General features: G+C 42.8%; 1 protein-coding gene across 3 annotated transcripts in view; it reads right to left on the minus strand.

The window, feature by feature from the left end:
* PAMR1 (peptidase domain containing associated with muscle regeneration 1) overlaps window positions 1–27,761 on the minus strand; it is a 99,583-nt gene that overhangs the window by 28,982 nt on the left and 42,840 nt on the right. For all 3 annotated transcript variants that reach the window (XM_017849744.1, XM_017849743.1, XM_017849745.1), the window contains exons 4-6: window positions 12,773–12,887; window positions 8,737–8,954; window positions 6,122–6,229 (exon numbers count right to left, since the gene is read on the minus strand). In XM_017849744.1, the coding sequence (XP_017705233.1) occupies window positions 6,122–6,229; window positions 8,737–8,954; window positions 12,773–12,887 (441 nt within the window). The remainder of the gene's footprint in view (window positions 1–6,121; window positions 6,230–8,736; window positions 8,955–12,772; window positions 12,888–27,761) is intronic.

The raw sequence follows: 27,761 nt of genomic DNA on the forward strand, positions 1-27,761 counted from the left end.
ATCTAACAAGGATTGATCTAAATGAAAAGAAAACTTTTCAGCAAAATTAAAAAAAAAAAAACAACCACACATACACCCCCCCCCCCCCCCCCACACACACACACCTTGGTAACTATAAAAGGGCAGCTTCTACTATGTTCAGTGACAGCTTTTGTTTTTTGGATCTAAATCCGAACGGGATGGCATCCCTCTGAATACACCAAGGAGGACATTACAGATTCATTTCATATTAGGGAGGTGAATAGAGGAGAGACCCAGGTAATGTGTAAGAAGACAGTGGCCCGCTAGCTAATGGTCTTTCTGGGCTCCTAAAGTCTGCAAAGGCTCTGGGCTATCAAGAGCATATGGGTAATAGCCACGGATTCCTTGGGACTGTTCTCCATGGAATTAGCCCTATGCCCTTCATACCCTCTCAAGACAGATTGCTCCTTTGTTTTTCTCCCTGCCCCTTTAACAAAATACCAAAATGTTACTCTGAAGTCTTGTCTCCAAAATGACCAGCAGGGGACTGACACAGACCACACTAAATAAGTGACTAATAAAACCCCATGAGAAAAAGCGTGGCTGGCCAGATAATATGATGCTTTGAGCAACCTGCTCTGGAGTGTCCGAATCTGGTTTCTCCCCAACATTACTCTATTTGTCATTTCTAACAGCCCCCTCCCGAGGCTGTCCAGGGTACAAAGTCTCAGCATTCAACATGCCTAATGTGGGTGTCTTTTCCTGGGATCCAGTATTTCTTTACAACAATGACACTGGCAACACCTACTTGTCCTTTTAAAACCAGATCTTTCTTGCCTGTTCGTTGGTGCAGTGGTGGCAATATTTAGTGTTCAGCAATGGCTTCGGGAGGTTTGCAAAGGAAACTCAGAAAGTCTTAGAAGAGTTTTCTTAAATCCTGGGACTTTGAGAAAGTTATGTCATAATTGTCTAGATTGTAGAAACTAGTGTTGTTGCCCTAATCCCTTATCCAGGGAATCCCTTACTTTCTGCCATACTTTTAAATGGCTGTAATGTGGAATCAGAAACAGTGGGATGGCTCCTATTACTCAACTCAGTGCCTTATGTGGATCATCTCATCCCCTCCCTACAAACACCCTAAGAGGAATTTGGTATTATTTTTCTGGAGATTATAAATGGGGAAACTGAGGCTCATAGGAGCTAAATGACTCGCTCAAGACCACCTGACTAGTTAATTGAAGACTTAGTGTCAAACCAAGGTTTTTCTGGCCACAGATTCTAAGGTGATTCTTCACCTTGGGGTGTACCATCTCATGATGGACAAAGATGCACCTGTCTTCTGTGTATTAAGGATAAGAGAGGTCTTAGAACTGTGAAAAAGGAAGTAAATAATTCCATTTTTAAATGCCTCACCCTCAGAGATTTCAAAATACTTTGCAATAATTCCACCTAGACTGCAGTATATGTATCTGTCCCTGATGGGAGAGATGATAGTTTACCCACTAGAGGTCTCAGTACATTCTCACTGGTTCGGCTTCATGTTTTTGTGAACATCCCAAAGTTCCTAATTGTTTATTCTGATGAGAAGTGCGGGTCTCCCCTTTGAAGCTAAAGCATAAAGTGTGCCTCTCAGCCTGAGCTCTTTTCTTCCCAGGCCTTGGGACAGGCCAGTGGGAACTTTCTGAGACTCCAAAACCCAAATGAATCCAGATTCACCATTTTTCTTTAATTGGTGGAGGCCGATTTGTTTTGCTCCAAGGCGCGTCAGAGCCTGCAGTGTGAGCATTGTGCCCCAAGAGTTAGCCCGTTTCATCGTCCTTCATTAGGATGCAGGGGGAAGTCCCGGCCCGTCAACTGGGCCGGGGGAACAAAGGCAACATGGAAATTAGAGCAGGACGATGAATCCCTTGCTCTCCACTTTTTCAAAACAAGATTCTGACCATTTACTCGAGGACCCATTTTGTCGTTGTGTTCCATACAAAGAAACAGGAAACTTCAGAGGGAAGAAGGGGCCCCAGTTTCCTACACGGTGGCCCAGGGAGGCTGGAGGTTGCTGACGGTGTTGGCAGGAGGCTAGCTTGGCCTCAAGGCAGAGGAGGGGGCTGTTCCCCCTGTTATGCTTCCGAGGAGGTCACCCAGGCACCAGGGGAAGTTTTTCCTCCTTCGGAAGCAATCTAGGGCAGGTGAGGCCTGGGGTAGCAGACCTTGAAGACTGTCCCATCGGGGCTCTCACACCTTCTTGACCGCTGGTAGTAGGCCAAATCTAGCTGATTATTTTGCATTCTTTAACCTATCCCACAAAAGTCTGAAGGAGAAATTTCTCCCCAGACCAATGGAATTCCTTTGAAAATAAATTCATTTCCAGCTTGACAAGGATAGATCCTAGTTTCTGCAATGCAGGTCCCAAGTCTTATTTTGAGGACAGGTGTTGATAATGAATGGTTCCTCTTCTAAATTGCCAAAACCTTTTAGTGACCATAGTAGCTCTCAAAATCAAAATATGTGTACCCTTTGAATGAACAGTTCAGCATCTAAGAATTTATCTTACAAAAATATTTCTACGTATGAGCGAACAAATAAATGTAAGGATATTCCTTGCAGTGCTCTTCATAATAGCAAAATACTAAAAGCAATATCAAGTCCATCTTAAGGACTTGGATGAATATATAATTATATTAATACATTCAGCCATACAATGAATACTCAGCAATCATTTTTTCAAATCAGTATAACAACATGGACAGATCTCGAAAAAATATCTGTAACATGGGGACTGAAAATAAATTGAAAAATTGTATGAATACTTAATCCACTTGTGTTTAAAACAAGGTTTTTCAACCTTGGCACTACTGATCTTTGAGCCAGATAACTGTTGTGGGGCCTGTCCTGTGCGTTGTAGGATGTTTAGCAGCATCCCTGGCCTCTACCCACTAGATGCCAGCAGCACACCACCTCACTCCTACAATTATCACAACCAACACTGTTTCCAGACATTGCCAAATGTCCCCTGCGGGTAGAGATGGAGAGCAAAATCACCCCTCGTTGAGAACCACTCGTTTAAAATAAAGACACATAGACCACTTAGGTTTGCATACCATAGGAAAAAAAGTCTAGAAGAATATCCCCCAAGTTTCTTACAATGCTTCCACTGGGAACCAGGATTGTGCAGGAAAAAACAATGTTCTCTTTTTATTCTATATACCTCTGTACTGTTTGATTTTTTTGACATATATTTCTGCAATTAAGTAAAAAATCTACTTCTATTCCATTCCACTCACAGACATATACATACATAAGGAAAATAAAGAGAATAGCTTCTATCAAGAGATTGCACATCGGAATTCTATTTGGAAAAGAGAAACAGATGAGCTCTACCTGGGAAGGGAAGTCCTTTAAGAGGACTCGCTAATGGGACATAATGGTAATCAGAGTTCATCAGTCAAGCATCTGGAGTCTCACCAAAACATACAGCAAGTGTCGTGTCTGAGAGATTGTGAACTAAATGGGAAACGTGAAATTATGGCCTCTGGTTTTGAACTTGATGGGGACCAGTGTCTTGCATTCTCTGCTTCAAATCACTCGTCCGCAAAACCGAGCATCTACCTTTCCACAAAGACTTGAAGAGATCATTAAAGCAGTACCTAAGAAATGGTTTCCCCTCGTCAGATGTGGCACTGCATAAATGAAAGAATTCTCATTAATATTGATTTTGGTCACTAATACTGATTTTAAAGCTATTTTTTTAAAAAAGAGCCTAGTCTAATTTGGGCACTTAAGAGTTTGGGGAATCCCAGATGCTTGGGTTTCTTCCTAATTTCAAAATAATTCCCGCCAGCATTTTTTTAATTTGTTGGTATCCTCATGAGGAAAACAAGAAAATAAATTTTTTCACTCTTTTTTGCTTTTCTAACTGATAGACTGCTCTGGAAAAATTGCTAACAAAGGTTGACTCAGAAATTATAACGTAAACTGCCATAGCCACTTTTTGTGACGTGTCCCCAGTGAGTTAGTTGAAACTCGTGCCAAATTTCCTAGAAGGAAAAACGAACCTGCATCTTATAGAAAACAGACAAACAAAAAACATTTAGTCCCCCCATATCGGTGCCAGTAAATGACATATCAGATATCCATCGGTAACACCTTCACCTAGCTATAACTACATGGTACTAAGGGAATTATGGCTTTTGAACAATATTTTGAAAACCAGCAAGGGAGAATTTTCCTGCCCATCTATGCTGATGTTTTAAAGTAATTTGAGACAGTTTGTGATTAAATTATGAATCAGCTCATGGTGATATATTTTACATTCTTTTTTCATTATGTTTCTTTTTTCTTGATGGAATAACAATGCTGAGAAATCTGTTTTGACTCACAAGCTACCCATGAATATTTTAATCATAAGTTTTGGACCAATTTATTTTTCTTTCCTAATTTGACTCAGCTTCTTAAAGGCATTTTGGCTTTATTTGGTGATATTTTACTTCTTTCCAATTCTACTTTTCTTTATCAAAGGATTGTGTAGTTCGTTCGTCAAGAAATTAAGCTTTCCTCTTTTTGTTTCCTCCTCTGAATCCGAAGAGTGAAGCTCAGGATTTGCCATTGTCAAGAAACTAGAATCACTCTACATACAAATTCTTGAAGCCAAGAGAATGCAACATTTCCCTGCTCTGCCTTGCATGCAACATGGCAGGCTCAAATGAGGCAAGAACCATGAAGCAGAACATCATTTTCTACGTCTCTAGCATAGTCACACTCAAGTCAGCTGTGCCAAACCAGGGCAAGGATGCTTTTAGTAGAAATCAGTGGTACACACAGGGACCCACTATTGAAACCATGGTTTCCATCTGCATTGTTTGTAAGAAAACATTAGTGAAAATTAATTCAAAACATACACAAACTTTAGAGAATACTGCCAGACCAGGCTGTTAGATGACCAACAGAGCACCTGTGCATGCTAGTTAGAAGCGACTGTAGTAGACACTGTTGGTGCTCTGCTCTCGGGTCTATTTTCAGTGTTTCTGTGGGCCCTTTTCCCCTCCCCATCCTATGGTATTTTACTTCCAATGGACTGTATCTGTGACTCTCTTTCAGGGAGCTGCTCAGGAGCTACTGGAACCACTTTGCCCACATGCATAGAAAGCCAAGTGTGCCCACGGTTTATGTCCTCCAGTCCCCCAGGGCAGCCTGTACCCAATGACTGATTGCTGTGGGGATATGAAAGCCCAGATCCCTTGCCTTAAAGCTAGAACATTACTCTAAAGAGTAATGTACATTCCAGATCTCATGACAGGTTAACACTGAGGTTGGTATTTTGCCTGAAATCGCACCCCTACTTGTCCTCCTTCCCTTCCCAGGCCAGCTTCCCACTCCTCTATCAGCTTCTCCAGGGAGCCTGTCCTTAACACTTCCCTTGTGTACACATTCTCAACTCACAATCTGCTTTGGGGAAACCTACCTAGGACACTTTCTGTCCTCCTTTGCTCTCCCCCAAATTCTTGTCCTTATGCACATCTCATTCCATGCTGACGGCTTCCATCTGTGACACCTGTTTTCAGTCTGGTAACCAAGACCTTATATATGACATGTGTTAAAACATGACCATATAGTTTGTCATCCAATTCACGACACTTTGCCCCTGAAAGAGTATGCTACCAATAATTTTGCTCAGCAAAATGTATAGACTGAGATTATCCCTGAGAAACTGGAGCTGATGGTCACCCTAAATATCTACCCCCTCATTGCAAGGCTTCAAGATGTGCAATAACTCACACTGGAGTCTGTGAATGGTGCCTGGAGTATAAATCTAAAATACAGATCTTAGAATGGACAGGGATACAGACTGAGCCACAGGGAAGTTTGTTGACCTTTTTTCAGTGTTTTTGAGCTCTGAATATTACTGGAGGCCATTGTATCTTTCTCAGAGATATTTGCAGCAAGTGAGGGTTGGAAATGCCAATGGACAAACCTAAGAAGTTGCAGACAACCTGACTCAGAAGCAGCTCTGCCCTTCTGAGAACCACTCACTGGGAGTGTCCACACTGTGTGCCATCTTGGACAGACCAGCCTAGACATCAAGAAAGAGTAGGCCCTGCAAGCTCTTAAAATCCTTCCATACCAGCCCCATCTGACGCCTTAACTCACACTTAGGAAGCATACTCACGATTTTCACAGTGCTGCCCAGTATAGCCTGCCAAGCAGGCACACTTGTAAGATCCAGCCTTGTCAAGGACGCACGTGCCGTCATGGAAACAAGGGGATGAGGAGCATGCTGTAAGAGAAAAGGCATTCCTCAGTGCCACTGTGCATTGAGTTGATGTCTTCCGGCCCAGAGTCTTGACCAAAGTCTTTTACTTGCTTATTAAAGTCTTCTTGCAATGTTTTTTATTCCCTTTACTGAATTCATGTTATGATTATTTGAAAATGCCTAAAATAGATACTCATTAAATATCAAATGTTGGTGATATTATTTGATGTTTTTGAGGGCCCCAGAAGTATGCTTAATACTCCTATATTCTGAAGACCACAAGGCAATGCAAACAACAACATTAAACTGATGAAAGCAGAGCCATGCTTGTATCTCTCTCATAGGGATTTCAGTGGACGGAGATATCTCTGGGTAGCTGAAGACCATCTTTTTTCAAATAAAAGCTCAGCATCCTGGGTACTGGGGCAATACAACTGGAAGACAATCTTTATGACACTGTTGAAGGTGTATTCAATAATTTCCAAACTTATATTCTGTAATCATTATTCCCTTGAGATGTTGATGTGTTTTACTGAGGGTTCTAAGCTCAAATATGTTAGGGAAATGTTGCTTACTTTCAATGCTAACTAGCCAGATTCTTTACTGCAGAACTTCTCAGTTCAATGCCCTAGTATACATTGTGCGTTTCCTAATACACATTGTGAATTTCAAGCTCATTTGACCTCAAAGCATGCATTTTACAAGGCATCCTGGGGACTATTTTTCTACAGAAAATATTTTGAGAAACACTCATCTGTGTGTTATCCATCAAACCTACATTCATTTATCCCAATGTAGAAGTATATTCCTTGGCTCAGTTCAACAAATCTATCTTGAGTACTTGCTCTGTGGAAGGCATGGGAGAAATACAAAGATGAACAGGACATCCTATTTACCAGATTAAAGCTACTTGAAGAAAAGTATAAAACAACTATGACTTGAAGTATATAGTTAGTGTATTATGAAGAAAGAAGAGGCAATGCTACAAGACATTCAAAAGAGGGCAAAGTCATAGCTTGTTGGAGCAAGAGAAAAGATTTAGGAGAGGAGAAAGAATGTAGTAGGGACTGTGAAGGATGGATTTTGATATGTAGGTTGCAGACAGGTGACTTTAGCCAGAGGAAATATCTTGAGGGCAAGTGAACAAACAGGGATGTTTGAAAAATGGGAAGTGGTATTATTTGACAGCATTGATAAAACGCAGGCCAGTATTGCCAAAGTTCTCCAAGGGAGGTTGAGGAGGTCATTTCAGAGGAGGAAGACATTCTCCTGACCGTCCCTCAGTCCCAGAGTCACAGACCGGCCAGTCACTGCTGCCCCTACCTGGTTTGCTGACTGTCCTAAGCCCCCACAGATGCATCTCACTTGGGACCTTGCTCAGCCTATACCTGCAGGGTGTCACCAAGAGATGAGGATTCAGCCACAGGCTGATCACACCACAGCAGCAAGGCCTCAGAACTCCCAGGCCCTGCACAGCTCCACAGGGGGCAGGCACAGAGACTGGAAAGAGCACCCGCCGAGGCTTCCTGTAGGCAGCATACTAAAAGAGGGGTAGACAGGGGAGCAGGGTCTCCTGGCCTTGCTGAACAGACAGGACTGAAGAAACACTGATTATTTAGCCACCCACCTTCTTTCCTGAGACTTTCATGTCATACCCTATGAATAAGGAAACCTTAATGATCAGAATACCATTACAAGCTCTTTTTTAATTCAGTTTTTTTTTAATCAAACTTCAAGCGTGTGTTTATTTTGTAAAACCTGATGCAATCTGATCTCAGAATGATGAGAGTGGGATGATTGCTTAGGATTGAGCATTTTGTTCAGTTTGGTCAAATCCTACTTCCTAATATGATCACAGCAAGAGTTACAGTCAGGCTTAGAGTTACTCATCAAGTCAATGACATTTACCATTATAGTCTTTTAATACCTATTTTATAGATGGCAAGCAGAGGGTAAGGGTATGCCTAGGGTTGGGCAGCTGTTGAGTTCTTACTATGTACCAGACTATGTTAAGCTCTCCATTTGTTCTGTCTCTCAAAGCCTCCTTAATGGAGAAGGATCTACTATTACTCCCTTATCACTATCATAATTCCCAATGTTCACTATCATTAGGAAACAGAGGCCCAGAGGGGCAGAAGAACTTACCCAAGGTCACATAGCTTGATCTGTCAGAGATCTAAAGCCAATGCTCTCAACCATGAGAGGTCCCCTTGTGTGAGCTCTAGAGCCGAACAGCTTGGATACAAATCCCTGGTTCTGCCCCTATATCTGTGTGACCTCGGACAAGTCATTCAGCCTCTCTGTGCTTTAGCCACTGTATTTGTATAAGGGAGATAATTCCTACTTGTGGTTCTGGGTAAACTTTTCTGAAATATACCTTGCTATTTCTTTTTTCTCAGTGTGTAGGCTGTTTCTGAGAACACAGTCTGCTAGGTTTGAATAAGTCTGAGACAAAGAAAGGAAGGGACATAGAAAGGAGGTATGTGTCTGGAGCAAGCCACAAAGTGCACATTTGTCTCATTGGCCTTTACCTGTGATCTCCTCAAAAATGGCATGGAAGCCATCGAAATTCTTGGAGCCATCGGAATGGAAGAGGACGTGGAGTGAGGATCCCGTGCTCTGGATAGGAGCCGGCCGCTCGTTGCCACAGACACGTTTGATGATCTGGCCGTCACGGTTGTCTCCATCACGAACCTCAACATAGTCATACTGGCACATGTAGTCAAACTCCAGGCTCAACATGACAAACCTGTGGGTGGGCAGGGTGACAGAGGGAAGCAGATGGATCCTGGAAGTCCTGAGACCACTGGGCACATTCAAGGCCAGATGAGGAACAGACCTGAGGAACAGATGGTGTCATTGGCCTGATCTGATAGGAAAATGGTGCTCGGAGGTTGGCGAATTTCTCTTAGTGGAGAAGTATGTATTTGTGCACTGTTTGTATGTATATGCACATGCAAGTGCTTGCCCAGGTAGAGCAAGGTGCCATAATCCATGCAGAGAGTCTTTGCATGTGTTCGTCACTTTTCCAGGGCCCTTTTTCCTCCCAGTCTGCGTGGCTGGTTCCTTCCTATCCTCAGGCCTAAGCTTAAATATTCTCTCCTCAAAGAGGCTTCCCTGACCACTCTTTCCAAAGAAGATCCCTTCTTTTTCTCATAATGTAGACATACATTTTAACTTCTTATATTTACCTCCTTGGCTTTTTGTGTGTGGATGTGTGCCCTGTCTTCTCCACTAGCCTGCAAGTTACTTGAAGGCAGGGAGGAACACCTGCCTCGTTCCACGGTTTTCACAGTGTCCAGCACAGTGCCTGGCCTATGGAGATGCTACAGATATTGCCAAATATATGACTGAATGGTTACTTTATTGTAATTTTATAGTTGGAGAATGAAAAAAAGCTCATATTGTTTTGCAAGACTAAATAAAGGGGAAAACAACAACAACAGCAACAACAACAAAAAACCTCTGCACACTCTTCTGTTTGATGGAAGAATCAGAAGGTAATTATCTTCTAGGCGACGATAATTCTCACCCAAAGAGTAGACAAAGTAGCACCAAGTCAGAATTTCAGGGGTTAAGGAAACCTGATACATCCATGCTTATCCAAAAGGGGTCTTGGGTTTGAAAGCATTGAGATACACCAGATTGGAAACACAGAAGATGACATTAAGCCCCCGAGTCCAAAAGACAAGAAAAGCAGCAGCCACATCCCAGGGCAAGACAGGCAAAAGCATTTTTCCAGGATTTCCAAGGGAATACCTGAGTATCAAGTTCACAAAATGTGTATGTGGATCTTCTTCTCCACACTCTGGAGAAAAAATAGAAATAGAAAGGCTCATAACTGCTGCCTAAAATGTTGGGAGTAGGGATATTTCTGCCAACTACAGTAAAAACCCAACACACCAGCATTAGGGAACACTGGAATATACTGACAAAGAGTATATTGATTTTAAGTGTTCTAAAAGGTACTAATAACAAAGAAATCCAATAACCGAGTTTCATCAGTGTTTACTTCACAAAGGGTTGATCACAGTGCTTTTGCGGTGTAGGTCCTATGAATTGCATTTTGTACAGCCTGCTCTAACATCTAAGAGGACACCTGATTTCTTATCCAGATGCCACCACGCACTCACTGTGTGTGTTAAGGAATCAGCTTCTTCTCTTGGCCTTGATATCTTTGTCTGCAGAGTAAGGGAGAGGCTACTACCTGACAGAAACCACAGTTTTTCCTGAAGCTGAAGAGACATTGCAACTATATTTGCATTCATCCATTCATTTGTCCTTTTGTTCACTTACTGAACACATATTTCTGGAGGCCAGCTCTGTCCCAGACACTGTCCTAGGTGCTGTCAGCATTGTAGTGTCCCAACTACCAACTAGACATGTGCCAGCCCTCACAGAGATTAATTCTGGGTTAGAAGATAGATAATAAGCAAGGAGACTAAAAAACAAGGTAATTTTAGAGTGCTGAGTGCTACGAATCAAATTAACCAGGTAAGCGCATGAAAAGTGACTAAGGTCTTAAGTTTCTGACGCAATGTGGTCAAAGAAGCCCCCTCTGAGGATGTGCTAGCTGGGCAGAGGTTTAAATGATGCAGTAGAGCCAGCCATGTGAAAGTCATGGGGGCAGAGTGGTCCAGGCAGGGGAATCTATAAGTGCAAAGGCCCTGGGGCAATGATGAGGTTAGCATGTTCGAGGAACTGGAAGAAAGCCAGGGATGCTGCAAGGTGGGTGAATGAAGAGGAGAGTGATAGGATCTGAGGCCAGTGAGGGGAGCCTGCAACCGATCTTGTGTGGTAAGGAAACTAGCTTTTATTCCAAGTCTATAGGAAGCCACTGAAAGGTTTCAACAAGGGGATAATGCAGATTTTAAAGGCTCCCTGCAGGCACTCTGCAGAGAGGAGATGGCAGAGCTGGCAGGAGTAGAAGCCAGGAAGCCAGTTAGGAGGGCATGACAGAATCCCAGTGGGAGATGGGCGTGGCTTGAAGCAGAATGGTGACAGTGGTGACAGAGAGCTATGGATGGACTATTTTTCAAGTAAGAAAATAGATTTTGTGGTGGTCTGGTGGTAGGTGAAGGAAAAGGGGTATCAGGGACACCTTCTGGGCTTTGGGGCTGAACATTGTGTCTATACTTCCAAGTGTTTCCATCATTATTACCATCCCTGGCCAGGTGCTCCAGACTTAACTTGAGGAAAAGAAATCCACACATTTCCATGCCTCCCTAAGGCCCTTTCCTGGGCAGCTAATATGCTTCTCAATCCTCCACAGTTTTGCTATTTTAGAATTTCCTTTTGCATCTTGGATTTTGGAGACGCTCCTGAGAGGCCCAGAGGGGACCATTTTTCTTGGTCCCTAAGCTGCTGAAATATTAACATGCAGCATTTAACACCTACTTTTGTCATCCCTGCAGACTCAGCCTTGAGCCCACTGGGCAGAACAGTGTGGTTCATCACTTGTTCCTTGAGCCAGCCTTCCTCTAGGAATTAATGAGACTCATTCCCAACCCCAGGTCCTCAGGGAGTAGAAACACAATCTGTCAAGCGCTAGTTTTGAAGAGGAAGATTGAGAAGGAGACCTGTTTTGCTGGATTTTTCTAATTCAGGGTACCATGTTGCCCCTCCTGGAGGACAGAGAGACATTCAAGAAGCCAGGTAGCATGTGGTAACCTCTGTGTCCGTTTATCCACCCAGAAAATACTTAGTGAAAGCCTGTGCCCTAGCGGATCAGGGATTTTAAATCCACTCACTGTCACCACAGGGTTAAAATGAGAAGAGCTAAGTGAACAATGACCCTAGCCATTCTAGGGGTGAGTGAGGAAAAGGGGAGGTGTTTTTCAGGAGAGAGAAGATACACTGGAATCAGAAAGCAGTTCTTTCGGCATTTATTCATGCAACAAGTATTTATCATGCAACTATAGTGTGCCATGAACTGTTCCAGCACAATGATGCAGTCATGAACAGCTCTCACCAAACAGGTCCCTTGTGTAGCATTTATCAATAGTTACAGTAAAACAGGGTCTATACTTTGGACTATGGCATAAACAACATTTGTGAGGGCCCTAAAGCTCCATAAAAAGAAATGACTCGTCTTCCACACAGGTGAGAGAATTAGTTTATTTGTTGTGGGATGTTTGCTTTTTTTCTGAAAGCTCCAATTAAAGGAGCTGTGACAAGCATCAGCCCCAATCTAAAGTATAATTCTTTGAAAGTTAGGCCTGTGCCTTTTATTTCTTTACATCCCTCCCATAGGAACCAGCTCAGTCCTGAGTAAGTAGGAAACACTGTTGAAGATTTGTGGATGGGTAGATTGCTCTCAGTATTTTGCTTTGTTGGTGTTATCCTTGGGTCAAAATCATCTGAGCCCTACACTTCTAAGGCAATGATGACAAGCATTTAGTTGGCTGTAGTTTCAGCCAGGCCTTATCCCAGAGAATCACAGAATGGTAAAGAGAAAGGCTCCAATATATATAAAGGCTCCAGAGGATTCCAGTGACCAAGAGCCTTCTATCTCATTGCTGTGTCCTTAAAACCTCAGACTCCTTAGTTCTGGCCCCAGCTCCTTACCTTAGTTGGATGATAAACCCAGGTTTAGCATGAATGGTCCATTCGCAGTGAGAATTTAGGGGATAGCTTTCCAACAAAATCTGACCCTTTGGGGCTCGCAGAACCTGGCCACATCCTAAGAAAAGAAGAAAAGATTGGGACATAAAAATGGAGGGCAATAGGAAAGAGACTGGAGAAGGTCTCAAAGAGACTTTGAGCTCATGTCACACCCCTGAGGACAGGATGTATAAGGAAAAGGAAGAAGGAAATTAATATTTCTCAAGCAGCTGGCAACGTGCCAGGCAATTTACATACATTAATTCATTTAATCCACCCAACAGCTTGGGAAGGGAAGTGCTGTCCTCACAATTTTCCAGCTGGGAAAACAGATAGATCAGAGAGTTAAATAAATAACTTGTCTAGCCACTAAGTGACAGAGCAAAGACTCAAACCTAGCTGTGTTTGAATGTAAAGTTTAAGCCACCCTATCATCCTTCCTCTCCAGGCCTGGCAAATGCCAGCCTGCTGCCCCTACCTTAAAAGGCTCAGAAAGTAGACCCACTCCCCAGCTCTACTCTCTTCCCTCCACCATCCAGGGAGGAAATCAAGGCACTAATTTATTCTATGAGCAGTCATGTAATAAATGCCTCTTTAAAGCATGACAGTGGAAAGGAGAGATGATTTCCAACCAGTTGGACTGGATTGATTATTTTCTCATTTTTTTCTTGCTCCCAACTCCTTTTGTTCAAATAAACTCCTATCAAGATCACCAATAAAACTAAATATATCAAAAAGGGGCTCCTGGTTAAAACAGAAGGAGGGGCCCAAAACCCTCCACCCCGAACCTTACCTAGTCTGCTGGGTTACCTCCAAGGAATCCCTAAGATTTAAAAACCACTGTACTGAACAGTCTTTAAATTAGATCATGTTTTCTAGTGTTAAGATAAGCACAAGTATAGCAGATGCACTTGTGTAACCAAAAGTTTGGGGAAAATGTCTTGAAGTGGTTCTATGGAAAAGTTATTTGGACAATGAAATAAATGATATTCTCTACCTGGGGGTGGCACACTATGATCCTTGGGCCAAATATAGCTGACTGCCTGCTTTTGTAAGTAAAGTTTTATTGAAACACAGTGACACCCATTCATTTATGTATTCCCTATGGCTGTTTTTGGACTATCATGACAGAGTTAAGTAATTATAGTAAGAGACAGTAGGCCCCATAAAATGAAAATACTTACTATCCAGCTCTTTACTTAAAAAGTGTACCTTTCCTATTTCTATACAGAAATCCGGATTGCCTTCTTAAACTCTGGATACATAGTTATATTCAATAACTCCCCAAAAGTATAAGATTTCATAACTGAAAATAAAAATATTATCAGTGGATACTGCACCATAGCAAGGTGACAGTAGTAACATTTCTAGTGTTAGGAAAAGAGCCCAAATTCCACTTTTGACAAAGCTATGAGGTCTGAGGCTTCTTACTTTTGTGAAAACTACTGCTAGGTCATACAATCTATCTCTTCACTAAGATCTTTATTGCTGCTGCCCTGTGCCAATGATGAGAAGCATCATCCACTAGTTTCCACTTGGGGCTCCTGTCTGGTCCCAGCCTCCATCATCTCTCTTTGTAATCTCATCTCCTCCTCGACCTCCTGGTGATACGGTCTGGCTGTGCCCCTACCCAAATCTCATCTTTATAGTTCCCATAATCCCCACATGTCATAGGAGGGACTTGGTGGGAGGTAACTGAATCATGTGAGTGGTTACTCTCATGCTGTTCTCGTGACAGTGAGTGAGTTTTCACGAGATTTGATGGTTTTATAAGAGGTTTTCCATCTTCACTTGGCACTTCTCTCTCCTGCTACCATGTGAAGAAGGACGTGTTTGCTTCCCCTTCTGCTGTGATTGTAAGTTTCCTGAGACCTCCCCAGCCACACAGAACTATGAGTCAATTAAACCTCTTTCCTTTATAAATTACCCAGTCTCAGGTATTTCTACGTAGCAGCGTGAAAACAAACTAATACGCCTGCCATTCACCCTTGTCCCCTAACCTTCTATTGTCTACCCAGCATCCAAAGCCACCTTTTAAATAAATGAATCAGATTCCATTATCCTCTTGATTCAAAGAGGTTCTCCTTCCAAAGGTTCTCCACTGTGTAAACACCTTCCTATGACATTTGTAGCCCTGCCTTGCTGGCTGCCTAAACCAACCCTCCTCCCAATCTCACATACCACTCATCTGCTTGTCCACACTGCCCCAGACACAGCCTGCTTTCTGTGCCCCACTCCCGCCTTGTACTTGCTGTTTCCTAAACCTAAAAGGCCCCTCTTCGTCTGCATCTCTTTCCTGTAAGAATTAAGCTTATATGATTGCACCACTGCACTCTAGCCTGGGTGACACAGCAAGACTTCACCTAAAAAGATATAATAATAAAAATAATAAGCTCAACTGCCACTTCTTCAAAAGGCCTTCCTTGCCATCCAGCTAAAATAGGCCCTCTTAATTCTATGGTCAATATCATTACTATGTTTTGTTTTCTTCATAATACACATGCTTATTTGAAATTATCCCGCTTACTTGCTTACTCCCTTTGATAGAGCTGGGATCTTTTCTAGCTTGTACACCTAGAACGGCACCTGCCATATAACAGGTGCTCAATGCATATTTGTTGAGTAAATGGATGATGATATTATTATAGGCCAGGCACTAAAGCTTTGCATTTTCTCATTTAATCTTCATAAAAAACCAAAGAGAACAACATTCATCTCCCCGTTTTTCAGATGTGGAACACTAAAGATGGAGAAGTTAAGTGATTTCCCTAAACTCAGATCCCAGGAAGTTAGAAGACTGTAAATCATTGTCCTAATGGTAAAGCAGTGGTTAAGAATAGAGACTGCAGAATCTGACTGGCCTTAGTTTGAAACTCAGCTTTATTTTCCCTAGCTGTGCAGCCTTGGGCAAGTTACTTCCTCTGTCAGAACCTCAGTCAACTTGAATCAAATGTGAATAAAAGTGGCAGCTACTGTATATGGTTTTGTAAGGCTTAAATCAAATTGTGCATGGCAAACTCTTAGCAGGAAAATTAGTAAATGTTAGCCGTTTGTATTGAGTGGCAGAGCAGAGATTTGACCTTGGATCTGTCTAGTATCAACGCTGAGTCTTTGCTGGTATGTTAAACTGTCTTTGGGGCATTCTGACCCAGTCCTCTCCCACTCCATTTTGAAACGGCAGAATTTTTCCACCCCTAAGAGAGATACATGGAATCTTTGCCCGCTCCCTTTTTATAATGCACGTTCCTTCTTCCTGCACACCTCACACTCCTCATCGCCCCCATCTACCCATCTGCTGCTGGGCTACGAAAGTGATATGTGGGGTGTGAGAGACAACAAAACAAGCCTTCCTGCACAGCCCCCGCCCTCAGGGAGGGGCAGCTTCCCAGCCTGCAAGGTGTTAAATCCCAGCTCCCTCAGCAAACCTCCTGCTGGGGATCCCAAATTAGAACCAGCAGCAAATGCTGCCAGCCTGCTCCCAGTTTCTTTTCTCCATATGGAAGCTGGAAGCAGACAGCTGTGCCTCAGGCCCCTCCCCAAATCCAAGGGAAGGCAGTGCTCATCTCCATTTAGGCTTCCTTGGCACATCCATTTGGGCTTTGGCCAGCTCCAGGGTCTCTTGCAGTCTCTAGAGGGCTCAGTTCCCATCCTCAACCAGGTGCCCGATCCCTGGCCGTGTAAAATGCTGGACCACCTGTTCCTGTAGGCTCAGGGGCTGTCCTTCAGAAGTAGCCAGGATTCTAAACACATGCAACATCTCCATTCTTCTTAATGAGGTTCCTTTTCACTCTGAAGGGGAGGGCAGAGTTGGCCCCAAGATGGGGAACAACTTCCAAACAACCAGAGACAAAGGGGCCACTTCTTGGAAATGTGCTTGGAAGAAGGAATATTAGGGAAACAGCAAGAGGAGGAGGGAGCTGCACTCCCTCCCCACATCAAGGAACGCCTTAAATTCCCTCTCCACTCTTGCCTCTACTTGGAGAGCTGGCGAGCCTGGGTGCAGGGGCAGCCTGACTACACCTCTCTGTCCAGGGCAGAACAGTGAACACAGCTGAGTGTCCCTGCCAAGGAAGTATCACTGGCCAACCTAGCAGGTGGTCCTGAGTCTGAAAGACCAGAGCAAGCAAAGAGCCTGGAAGATGTGCTCAGATTCCTTAACAATGTCTTACTGCAGGAGAAGAGGGGTATAGGTGTGTGCGTGTGTTTGTGTGTGTGTAGTGATATTTGTCAGTGAAGCTGAACTGTGCCCTGAGCTCTCAAATCCTGGCATCATCGCCAATCTTCCCCCATGACTACATTCCCAAACAGAAGGGGCAGTTGGAGAGACCCTGCTTCTACAGAACTGAAAGGAAATCTTTATTAATTTCTAGACCAGTAAGACAGCTGGAAAAGGCTCTCAACAAAAATGAACACCCTTAGCCTCATTCAAAAGTCTTCTTATCTTCAGCATTTGGTGCAGGGAAGGGGATTGCGGGAGAGACACACACACTTCTAAGAAGTGGTTGAGTTTTGTTTTTCTTTACTGTTTCCTCCTAGAAAGAAAAGGAGGACTTAAAGAAAATTCAGAGAGAGGCATTTGCATTTCTCTTCTCCTTCAAAGATGACAGTCTGTGATGCCAGCCAGGGTCCAAATCTTAGTTCGACCACTTACTAGTTGTGTGACTAAAAAAGGCCACTGTATTTTCTGAGCCAAGGTCTCTTATTTGGAAATGAGAATATTTGTACCTACAACAATGTGTTTTTCTCACTCGTCTTGGGGATTAAATGAGATATTGTATGTAAAGCACTTAGCACAGCACCTGGTACATAAAAATGCTCAATAAGTGGCAACAAATACTGTTATTTTTCTCGAGTCTTGTCTGGATCTGAGGCACTGACTGTTTTGGTCCAGGAATCACAGGGGACAGCTCAGGTTCTAACCCACTGCTCCAGGGTTCATGAGAGCCTCATCTCATCACTGACTAGAATCCTAAACTCATCAGGCTTAGCATCCCAGACAGTGATAGCAGAGCCAAGGCTTGGATGATGAAGACCCCAAGGGCCTCCCACATCAAGAGATGGTTTCGTGGAGAGGATAAAAGAAGGGGCTCTGGGGCTGGCTTCTGAATTTGCATCTTGGCTTTGCCACTTACAAGCTGTATGACAGCAGAAAAGTTATTTATCCCTCTGTGCCTGAGTGTCCTCGTCTGTCACATTGCTGTGACAAGGGTTGCAATGGGGATTAAATGAGTCAGTACAGGAAGGTACTCCGAACAATGTCTGGTTCATAGTAAGTACTAAGTGTTGGCTTTTTTCAGGGGCCCAGGTGTTCATCAGGAACAATGACAGGTCCTCAGCTCAGCCTGCGAGTTGACCTGTAACCCCAATCCACCTGACTCCATGATGACTGTTTACTGAGTTGTCTGCCTCCCCCATGACACAGTTCCACGAGAGCAGGGATATCATCTGTCCTGTTTACACCTATATGTCCATCAAGTCAGTGCTCAATTACCATAGCTACTAACTGAATGAATGGTTAGACCAAAAAACCAATTCAAAATTATTCCTGTCCAAACAAACCATTTTTAAAGCCCCTCCCCACCACCCTGTGTCAAATGGTCTGTCCATTCAGTTGAGAAAATGATTGTCCAGAAAGAATAGCATCTACCACTTTGCTGCAGAAAGTCTTTCTTCCCCCAAAGTTGCCAGGGTTATCATAAAACACTCACATGGAAATAGCTCTGCTAATGGAACTCAATGGACAGAGTCTGGCTAGGGTAGCACAAAGAGTTAAGATTGCTAAATACTTTCAGTCTCTTTTCCCTTGCTTCAGTTTGGTTGATTTCTATTGATATGTCTTTAAGTTCCCTGATCCTTTCTTCTATTTTGACCAATAGGCTGTTAATCGCCTCCAATAAATTTTTGTTTTATTTCACATAATGCATTTTTCAGTTCCAGGATTTCCAGTTGGTTTCTTTTTTATTGTATTGTTCAGTGCTAGGGTTTCCATTTTGTTCTTTTAAATACTTTCCAAATCTCTCCTGAATTTCTTTTTCTTTTTTTTTTTTTGTTATTTTACTTTAAATTTCAGGATGCATGTGCAGAATGTGCAGGTTTGTTACATAGGAATACGTGTGCCATGGTGGTTTGCTGCACCTATCTACCCATCATCTAGGTTTTAAGCCCTGCATGCATTAGATATTTGTCCTGATGTTCTCCCTCCCCTCACTCCCCACCCTCAGACAGGCCCTGGTATGTGTTGTTTCCCTCCCCGTGGACGTGTGTTCTCATCGTTGAGCTCCCACTTATTGTGACAACATGTGGTGTTTGGTTTTCTGTTCCTGTGTTAGTTTGCTAAGGATGATGCCTTCCAGCTTCATCCAGGTCCCTGCAAAGGACACGATCTCATTCCTTTTTATGGCTACATAGTATTCCATGATGTATTATGTATCTCATTTTCTTTATCGAATCTATCACTGATGGGCATTTGGGTTGGTTTCATATCTTTGCTATTGTACATAGTGCTGCAATAAACATACGTGTCCATATGTCTCTATAGTAGAAAGATTCATATTCCTTTGGGTATATACCCAATAAAGGAACTGCTGGGTCAAATGGTATTTCTGGTTCTAGATCCTTGAGGAATCACCACACTGTCTTCCACAATGGCTGAACTAATTGACATTCCCACCAACAGTTCAAAAGCTTTCCTATTTCTCCACAGCCTCACCAACATCTATCGTTTCTTGACTTTTTAACAACCGCCATTCTGACTGGCATGAGCTAGTATCTCATTGTGTTTCTAATTTGCATTTCTCTAATAATAGTGATGTTAAGTTTTCTATATGTTTGTTGGCTGCATAAATATCTTCTTGTTTTGTTTATTTGTCTGTTTGTTTGTTTGTTTTGAGACAGAGTCTTGCACCGTTGCCCAGGCTGGAGTGCAGTGGCATGACCTCGGCTCGCTGCAACCTCCACCTCCTGGGTTCAAACGATTTTCCTGCATCAGCCTCCCAAGTAGATGGGAGTACAGATGCACACCACCACGCCTAGCTAATTTCTGTATTTTTAGTAGAGATGGGGTTTCACCATGTTGGCCAGGCTGGTGACAAACTCCTGATCTCAAGTGATCCACCACCTCAGCCTCCCAAAGTGCTGGTATTACAGGCATGAGCCACCTTGCCCGGCCATAAATGTTTTCTTTTGAGAAGTGCCTGTTCATATCTTTTGTCCACTTTTTGATGGGTTTGTTTTTTTCTTGTAAATTTGTTTAAGTTCCTCGTAGATTCTGGATATCAGACCTTTGTCAGATGGGTAGATTACAAAAATGTTCTCCCATTCTGTAGGTTGCCTGTTTGTTCTGATGATAGTTTCTTTTGCTGTGCAGAAGCTTTTTAGTCTAATTAGGTCCCATTTGTCAATTTTAGCTTATGTTGCAATTGCTTTTGGCATTTTCGTCATTAAGTCTTTGCCCATGCCTATGTCCTGAATGGTGTTGCCTATGTTTTCTTCTAGGGTTTTTATAGTTTTGGGCTTTACATTTAAGCCTTTAATCCATCTTGAGTTAAATTTTAAGGTGTAAGGAAGGGGTCCAGTTTCAGTTTTCTGCATATGGCTGACCAGTTTTCCCAGAACCATTTATTAAACAGGGAATCCTTTCCTCATTGCTTGTTTTTGTCAGGTCTGTTGAAGATCAGATGATTGTAGATGTGTGGTGTTCTTTCCAAGGTCTCTGTTCTGTTCCATTGGTCTATATGTCTGTTTTGGCAACAGCACCATGCTGTTTTGATTACTGTAGCCTTGTAGTATAGTTTGAGGTCAGGTAGCATGATGCCTCCAGCTTTATTCTTTTTGCTTAGGATTCTTTTGGCTATATGGGTTCTTTTTTGGTTCCATATGACATTTAAAGTATTTTTTTTTTCTAAATCTGTAAAAAACATCAATGGTAGTTTGATGGGAATAGCATTGGATCTATAAATTACTTTGGGCAGTATGGCCATTTTTACAATATTGATTCTTCCTATCCATGAGGATGGAATGTTTTTCCATGTGTTTGTGTCCTCTCTTATTTCCTTGAGTAGTGGTTTGTAGTTCTCCTTGAAGAGGTCCTTTATATCCCTTGTTATCTGTATTCCTAGGTATTTTGTTCTCTTTGTAGCAATTGTGAATGGGAGTTCATTCATGATTTGGCTCTCTGCTTGTCTATTGTTGGTATATAGGAATGTTTGTGATTTTTGCTCATTGATTTTGTTAATTTTTCATGTCTTCATCCATTATATTCATCTTTTCCTGTCAATCTTTTAGTGTATTTATTTTAAAGTTATGTAAAAGTTTCTTGTTTGAAAATTTCCATTTCATCATCCATGCTCTATTTCTTTTGACTGGGTGTTCTCTTGAATGTAGATCTTATTTTCTTGCTTCTTCACAACAGGAGATCTATTGTTTCCTTTGATTAGAAATGCCCTTTCCTCTATTAGGTTGGCAGGAGAACTGATGAGGGATGAATCAGTTTGACCCAATCAAGGGTTAAGCTGATTTGGGGCAGGACTGAAGCTATAACCTCACCAGAAGAGCCTTGAAATTCAAACTCCATAAACTTAAGGAAATCTCTCTTTGGTTTTCATCTCCTCCTTCCCCCAGCTTCCTGCACTCCCATGACTACAAGACTGGGAAGCTGTGAGCCCATGAGACTGTGAGACTTTGAGACCACAGGCTTATGAAGCTGCAAGGTGACGACATCCCAAGATCTCCTGCTTCGTAGCCTCATTCCAGCCTCTGCTTGCACAGCTAAATTCCATTTAAGAAAATACTTGGTGGAGAGGATTGTCTTTGCCTTGGGGTCTCCTCTAGATTTAAGTTCAAGGAGTCAGCCCACAGATTCAAAAGTTTTCCTGGCCCTCCTCCTCCTCTGTTAGGCCCCTTCCTGCACTTGCCCTGCACCCAACCTCAGCAGCTGCCTTCAAGTATGAAGCATCCCAAATCTCTTGTTCACCCTGGAAGAACTCATCCCTCTGGAGTTTAAATTCTTTTAGATTTCATATTCACAGACATATTATGGCTTTAATGAAAATTGTTATTTTCTTTGGTTTAATCTAGTGATTTCTTACTGTTTAAGCAGGAGGGAAGGTCTTTCACATCCTTCTATACCTTCACCAGAAGCTGAGCTATGATTGATGAGTTCTTTTTTTTTTTTTTTTTTTTTTTTGAGACAGAGTCTCGCTCTGTCGCCCAGGCTGGAGTGCAGTGGCCGGATCTCAGCTCACCGCAAGCTCCGCCTCCCGGGTTTAAGCCATTCTCCTGCCTCAGCCTCCCGAGTAGCTGGGGCTACAGGCGCCCGCCACCTCGCCCGGCTAGTTTTTTGTATTTTTTAGTAGAGACGGGGTTTCACCGTGTTAGCCAGGAGGGTCTCGATCTCCTGACCTCGTGATCCGCCCGTCTCGGCCTCCCAAAGTGCTGGGATTACAGGCTTGAGCCACCGCGCCCGGCCTGATGAGTTCTTTAATAACATAAAATCCTCTACAAAGATTTAAACATTAATTCTCTGGGGTCAAAGAGCTTCAGCACATAAAATATAAAATACTATTTACCATACAATACTTTGTCTAGTGAAGACTACCTCCTTGTGTCCAGTGTATATTCTTTAACCTTAAAGACTTCTCTTTTATTATCTTTCTTCTCTGGCCTATATGGATTTCTTCCCCTGCCCCCTAAAACAACAACTAAGAAACAGAGCTCATTTCATGGCTCTGGATTAAAAGAATAGCATCCACCAGTTATTGAGCACTTACTATATATCAGACTCCATCCACCATTTATTGAGCACTTACTATATATCAGACTCCATCCACCATTTATTGAGCACTTACTATATATCAGACTCCATATTAAGGGATTTATAGACAGTTCTTCACTTAAACTTCACAAAAACTCTGAGGGCCACTATGAGGATCCTAATTTTGTAAATGAGGAAACTGAGATTCACAAAGATTGGGTAACTTTGCCCAAAGCCAGGAAAGGAATACAGATTCAAATCCAAGCCCAGGCTGCTAACTGCTACCTAATACCATCCCCAGTTTGAATCAACCTGGGCATTGTTCTTCTTCTGGGAACATCAGGACACAAAAGGCTGGAGCGAGATGAGGCAATTTTCAGTGACACCACCCTAGGTGGTTCCACAACTCCCCTGGAGCGCAGCCCCAAAAGTTGGTAACACACAGCTTTGTAAGCCTTTTCCCCACTCCCCTTAAGTTTGCTTTTAATCATTCCTGCTTATGGCTCAGGAATCAGCCTGCACAAATCCTCTTCCTCTCTGATAACTCTTGCCCTACAAACATTTTTGGGCATGGCTTATGGCCAGTTCCTCTGTTTCTCTGCCTCTGTCCAAAATATGACTAAGAAGATAAATGTATTAAGGGCCTATAATCTCTCCCCATAAATCCTCTCATCGGGGCTGCTTTCCTATCCTCTCACATGCCCAGTATCCTTCAAGGCCTGAAAGGCTGGGATCACTGCCGTGCCAGCTAGAAGTGTGGCATTCTGGGTCCCTCTTGGGCCATCTCGCTGCTTATCTTTTTTGATGGCCAAAGAACTCAGCCTACAGCCAAGCTCAACCAACACCAGTCTGGTGGTCAGCAGTGGAAGTCAGCAGAGTGGTTCCACTTCAGAACTCAACTTTTGAGTTTAAGAAACCCTAAGAGGAAGCCTTAGTTTCGACTTTGGATATCAGCACCTCTAATAGCCAGCACCCAAATCGCAGTTCCTAAATACAATTTCCCACTATAAGAAACCAGGATGCATGGAGAAATGGCTCGTTTCAAGACCTGGTATAGAAAATCAAGGTGAACTTAAAACATTTGAGGGTGAGGGGTAGAATGCAAGTAAGTGCTCAAGGAGAAATGAGGTGCAGCCAGCTTAAAGGGCCAAATCTGAGACAATCTAAGCATCAAAAGAAAAATTATGATAATGCCATGAAACGGAAAAAAATTAAAATTCATGAGTCTTATAGTGCAGAAAAAGAGAGAGAGCCAGATGTTGGAGAATGAGAAAAAGTGGCGAATCCTGGAAAGGAGCATGTGGATGTATGCTATTTCAACTCTCTGTAGAACTGAAATTTTTACATTAAAAAGTAGGGAAAGGTAGAAAGAACAGCTCTTTTTTTAAAATGGCAATAAAGTGCCACTAGCTCCTAGTCTGGATATTCTGAGATTACTAAACCAATCTTTCCTGGACAGAAAGATGTGAATGAGTTCTCTCCTGGGCTCAATAGCCTCAGGTCGTTTGCTCATCCTCCTGGATAATACAACCTGCCAATGGTTATGCATGAATCAATTGCATAATGAATTTTAAGGTCGTCATTAGTTAGGTTAGTAACACAAACATTGTCAAGGACAGTGTGCATATAAAGGTGCTACTGCATCTGTTCAGTGCCAGATGCACTCTAATTCACATATAAAACAGCTCTGATCCTTCTGGCACTTGTCCGCCACTCCTCCCTCCTTCTAAGGCTCTGTGTAGTACTCAGGAAAAAAAAAATGCCCAGGCTCTTCGGAGACGCTCAGAAGGAAGCGCCTTCAGGATAACGTTGTCCGAAAGGATCACTTGGGCGCCATCTAGTGGGAAAATGCTTACACTGCCATGGGGCTCCAGCGCCGTGTCCCAGCCATACACAGGCCACCCTTAACATACGCGGGCGGTATAGTGCTCAGCACCAGGCGGGCATTCAACAAAGAGTGGAATGAATTACTTCTTCCTATGAATTCCCTGCACGTATGTTTAGTGCCAGTATGAGGTGAGTGTAATAAGAAACTAATAACATCATATTGATGTTTTCTTATGGTCAAGCACTGTTTTCACGGATGGATTGTAAACTCATTGCAGAATCATTGTATTCCCTGGTGCCTAGCCCAGTGCTCCATAAGAAATGCTCCGTCAGTGCTCATGGTGGTGGTAACATACACTGTGTGGAATGAGGCTTTCAGAACAAGCATAATGGAATTGAACAAGCACCACTGAACCAACACAGGATCGGATAGGAATCTGACCATTAGTTTGTTTTTTAAATTGCATAGCATTGACCACACTCCGTTTGTTTTTAACTTTAAAAAAAAAAAAATATCCTCTCTAAACCACAAGCTCTAAGATGTCAGAAACCATGTCTGTCTGGCTTATCATTGTATATCCAGTACCTAGAAGCATCCATTCAAGAAATATCTTTTGACTGGATGGGTAGATTAATGAAGGAAGGCGTGAGCTCTCTGTTCTACCTGCCTAGGTGATAGACTGGTTGCTCTGAGCCAGTTCTGCTGTCCTTGAGAAAGCCTGGACCCTCACATGGACACGATCACCAGCCCAACCAATGAGGCTCCATAAAAAGCCTCTTACACCAAGGCACAACCCAAGACTCGAACAGTAGGTGCTATTTAAAAAGACACATGCTCAGGATTTCTGAATATTAATATTTTCTGTTTCATAATGTTTGGGTGACTACTATCCTTGTTTTGTTACCATTTGCTTTATTGACCTCGTGCATGCAAATATTCTTTCCCTCCCTGTCCCCTGTACCCTGAACAAACCCCCTTACTCACATGGAGTGACTGGAGTATTGTTTAGAAATATTTATCCACCCTGCTTCCTTGAGGATGGCATATACTTCCCTACTTCACTCATTGGGAACTTAGTCATGTGACTCCTTTTGGCCAGTGTAATATGGGTGAGTGTGATGTGCACAGAGGCCTTATGTGCACCTGTGTGTTTGGCTTCGCCTCTTGTGCTTCTGCGACCCACCCTGAGAAGAGCATCCTCTGATGGCTGCTGTCCCTTCTGCCTGAGCCCTGCAGCCTGGAGCACAACCAACCCAGACCAGTCCAGTTGAAATCAGCGGAACCCCTGCCAACTCACAGACCCATAAGAAAGAAAAACAAACATTTGTCCTTTGAGATTGTTAGTTACCCAGAAAAAAAAAACTGAACACTTTAACACCACCACCTCTGAAAGCTTCAACATAGAAACTCTCCAACCATAATACCCCTTCCACCTACATGTTCCATTACTTTATTACCACCAAGCCTGCTTTTCCACTTAAGACTTCCTGTCCCTGTTCCCCCTCTACCAGGCTCTTTCTGGTTTCATGTCCTTCTCAATTGGGATCCTTGGTCAGTCACGTCTCAGCTTATTCTTGGATTAACAAAACAACTGTTTTTATTCCCTTCTGCTACTGCACTTCTGGAAAGTATCAGTCAACGTCCTAACTGACTGCATCACCTCCCTAAGAACTCTGGCTTCGACTGGGTCCTCCGTCTTGCTTGCACATGCTTTAAGCTTAACACCAGCTGGCGCCTTTTCTTGTTCCTCAAGTGGCTGCCCCAAACCTTTGGTACTTTCAAGCCCCAGTCTCTCTTCTACTCATTCTCAGCAGATATTTCACTCCCTACTTCTCAGAGAAAACAGGGAAACTCACCAGCAGGAGGCAGGCTAGGACTGTGGTTAAGAACAAGAGTAAGGGGTCTGTAATCATCCTGCGCTTTACCCTAAGTGTATGGCCTCAGGCAAGTTACTTCACAGCTCTGCGCCTCAGTTTCATTATCTATAAAGTGGGAGTATGTATTTTCATAGGGTATGTTCATAGGGTACAGATAAAACAAGACATGGCACATAAAGTGCTCAGCACAGTTCCTACCATACAATTATGAACAAACCAGATATGCTACCTATACATAATTCTTTCCCTCCTGGCTCAATCTAGGACAGAAAAGGAAACTCCCTCTCCTTTAACTCTCACTTTTGTTCTTGATCTCACAAGAAGTTCTTCTCCTTCAGCATAACATGGTCTTACCTTCTTCAGTTATTCTTACTCTAATATCTTCAATCTCTCCTACTGACATTTTACTCACATTAGCTTAAAACATGTTTAACCCTTTCCCTTTTTTTTTTTTTTTTTTTTTTTTTTTTTTTTTTTTTTGAGAGAGACAGAGATGAGGTCTTGCTCTGTTGCTCAGGCTGGAATGCAGTAGTGCAATCATAGCTCACTGCAGTTTCAAAATCCTTGGCTGCAGAAGTGATTCTCCCTCCTCAGTCTCTTGAGTAGCTAGCACTACAGGCATGCACCACCATGCCTGGCTGATTTTTTTTTAATATTGTACAGAGATAGAATCTTTTATTGTTGATCAGTCTGGCCTTGAACTCTTGTCCTCAAGTAACCTGACTGCCTCATCCTCCCAAAGTGTTGGGATTACAGGTATGAACCACTGCACCTGGCCTTTCCCATCTTAATTGGTATTTTTCCACAGCAGTTTATTTACTCGTATAAACTATCACCATAATTCTCCCCTTCCTTGCTTGATTAAGCTTATTTAAAAGTTGTCTGTATTCTTTATGTCCATTTTTCACCCTTCAAATCTTGCCTTTTTTTTTTGAAACTATCTCACTCTGCCCAGGCTAGAGTACAGTGGTATGGCTAATTTTTGTATTGTTTGCAGAGATGGGTTTTCACCATGTTGCTCAGGCTGGTCTCGAACTTCTGGGCTCAAGTGATCCACCTGCCTTGGCCTCCCAAAGTGCTGGGCTTTCAGGCATGAGCCACTGTGCCCCACCAAATCTTTATATGAAGCTGCTATTGCTCAGGTCACTGATCACATGCTAGCCATCAAATACAAAAACCTCTTTACTGCCTTCATCCTGTGTGACCTTTCTGCCTTATTTTGAAACACTGCTTCCAGAACCCTACTCCTTCCTGGTTCTCCTCCCATCTCTCTATCTTTTCCCATCTCCTTCCTGGTTTTCTCTTCCTTTCTTTTTACATCTGTTGCTATTTCCTCTGCCCATGGTACTCTGTTCACCTCATACTTCCATCTATAACAGCCATATGCATTTCTCAAGTCTCCAAAATTATCTCGAGCTCCAGACACCTATTTCCTACTGTTTGCAGGGTATCCTACAGGTGTCCAAATTCCAACTTATCTCAGGTGGAACTCACCTT

The sequence above is a fragment of the Rhinopithecus bieti genome, unplaced genomic scaffold (assembly GCF_001698545.2).
Source record: "Rhinopithecus bieti isolate Rb0 unplaced genomic scaffold, ASM169854v2 scaffold_32083, whole genome shotgun sequence".
In the NCBI taxonomy this organism is placed as follows: domain Eukaryota; kingdom Metazoa; phylum Chordata; class Mammalia; order Primates; family Cercopithecidae; genus Rhinopithecus; species Rhinopithecus bieti.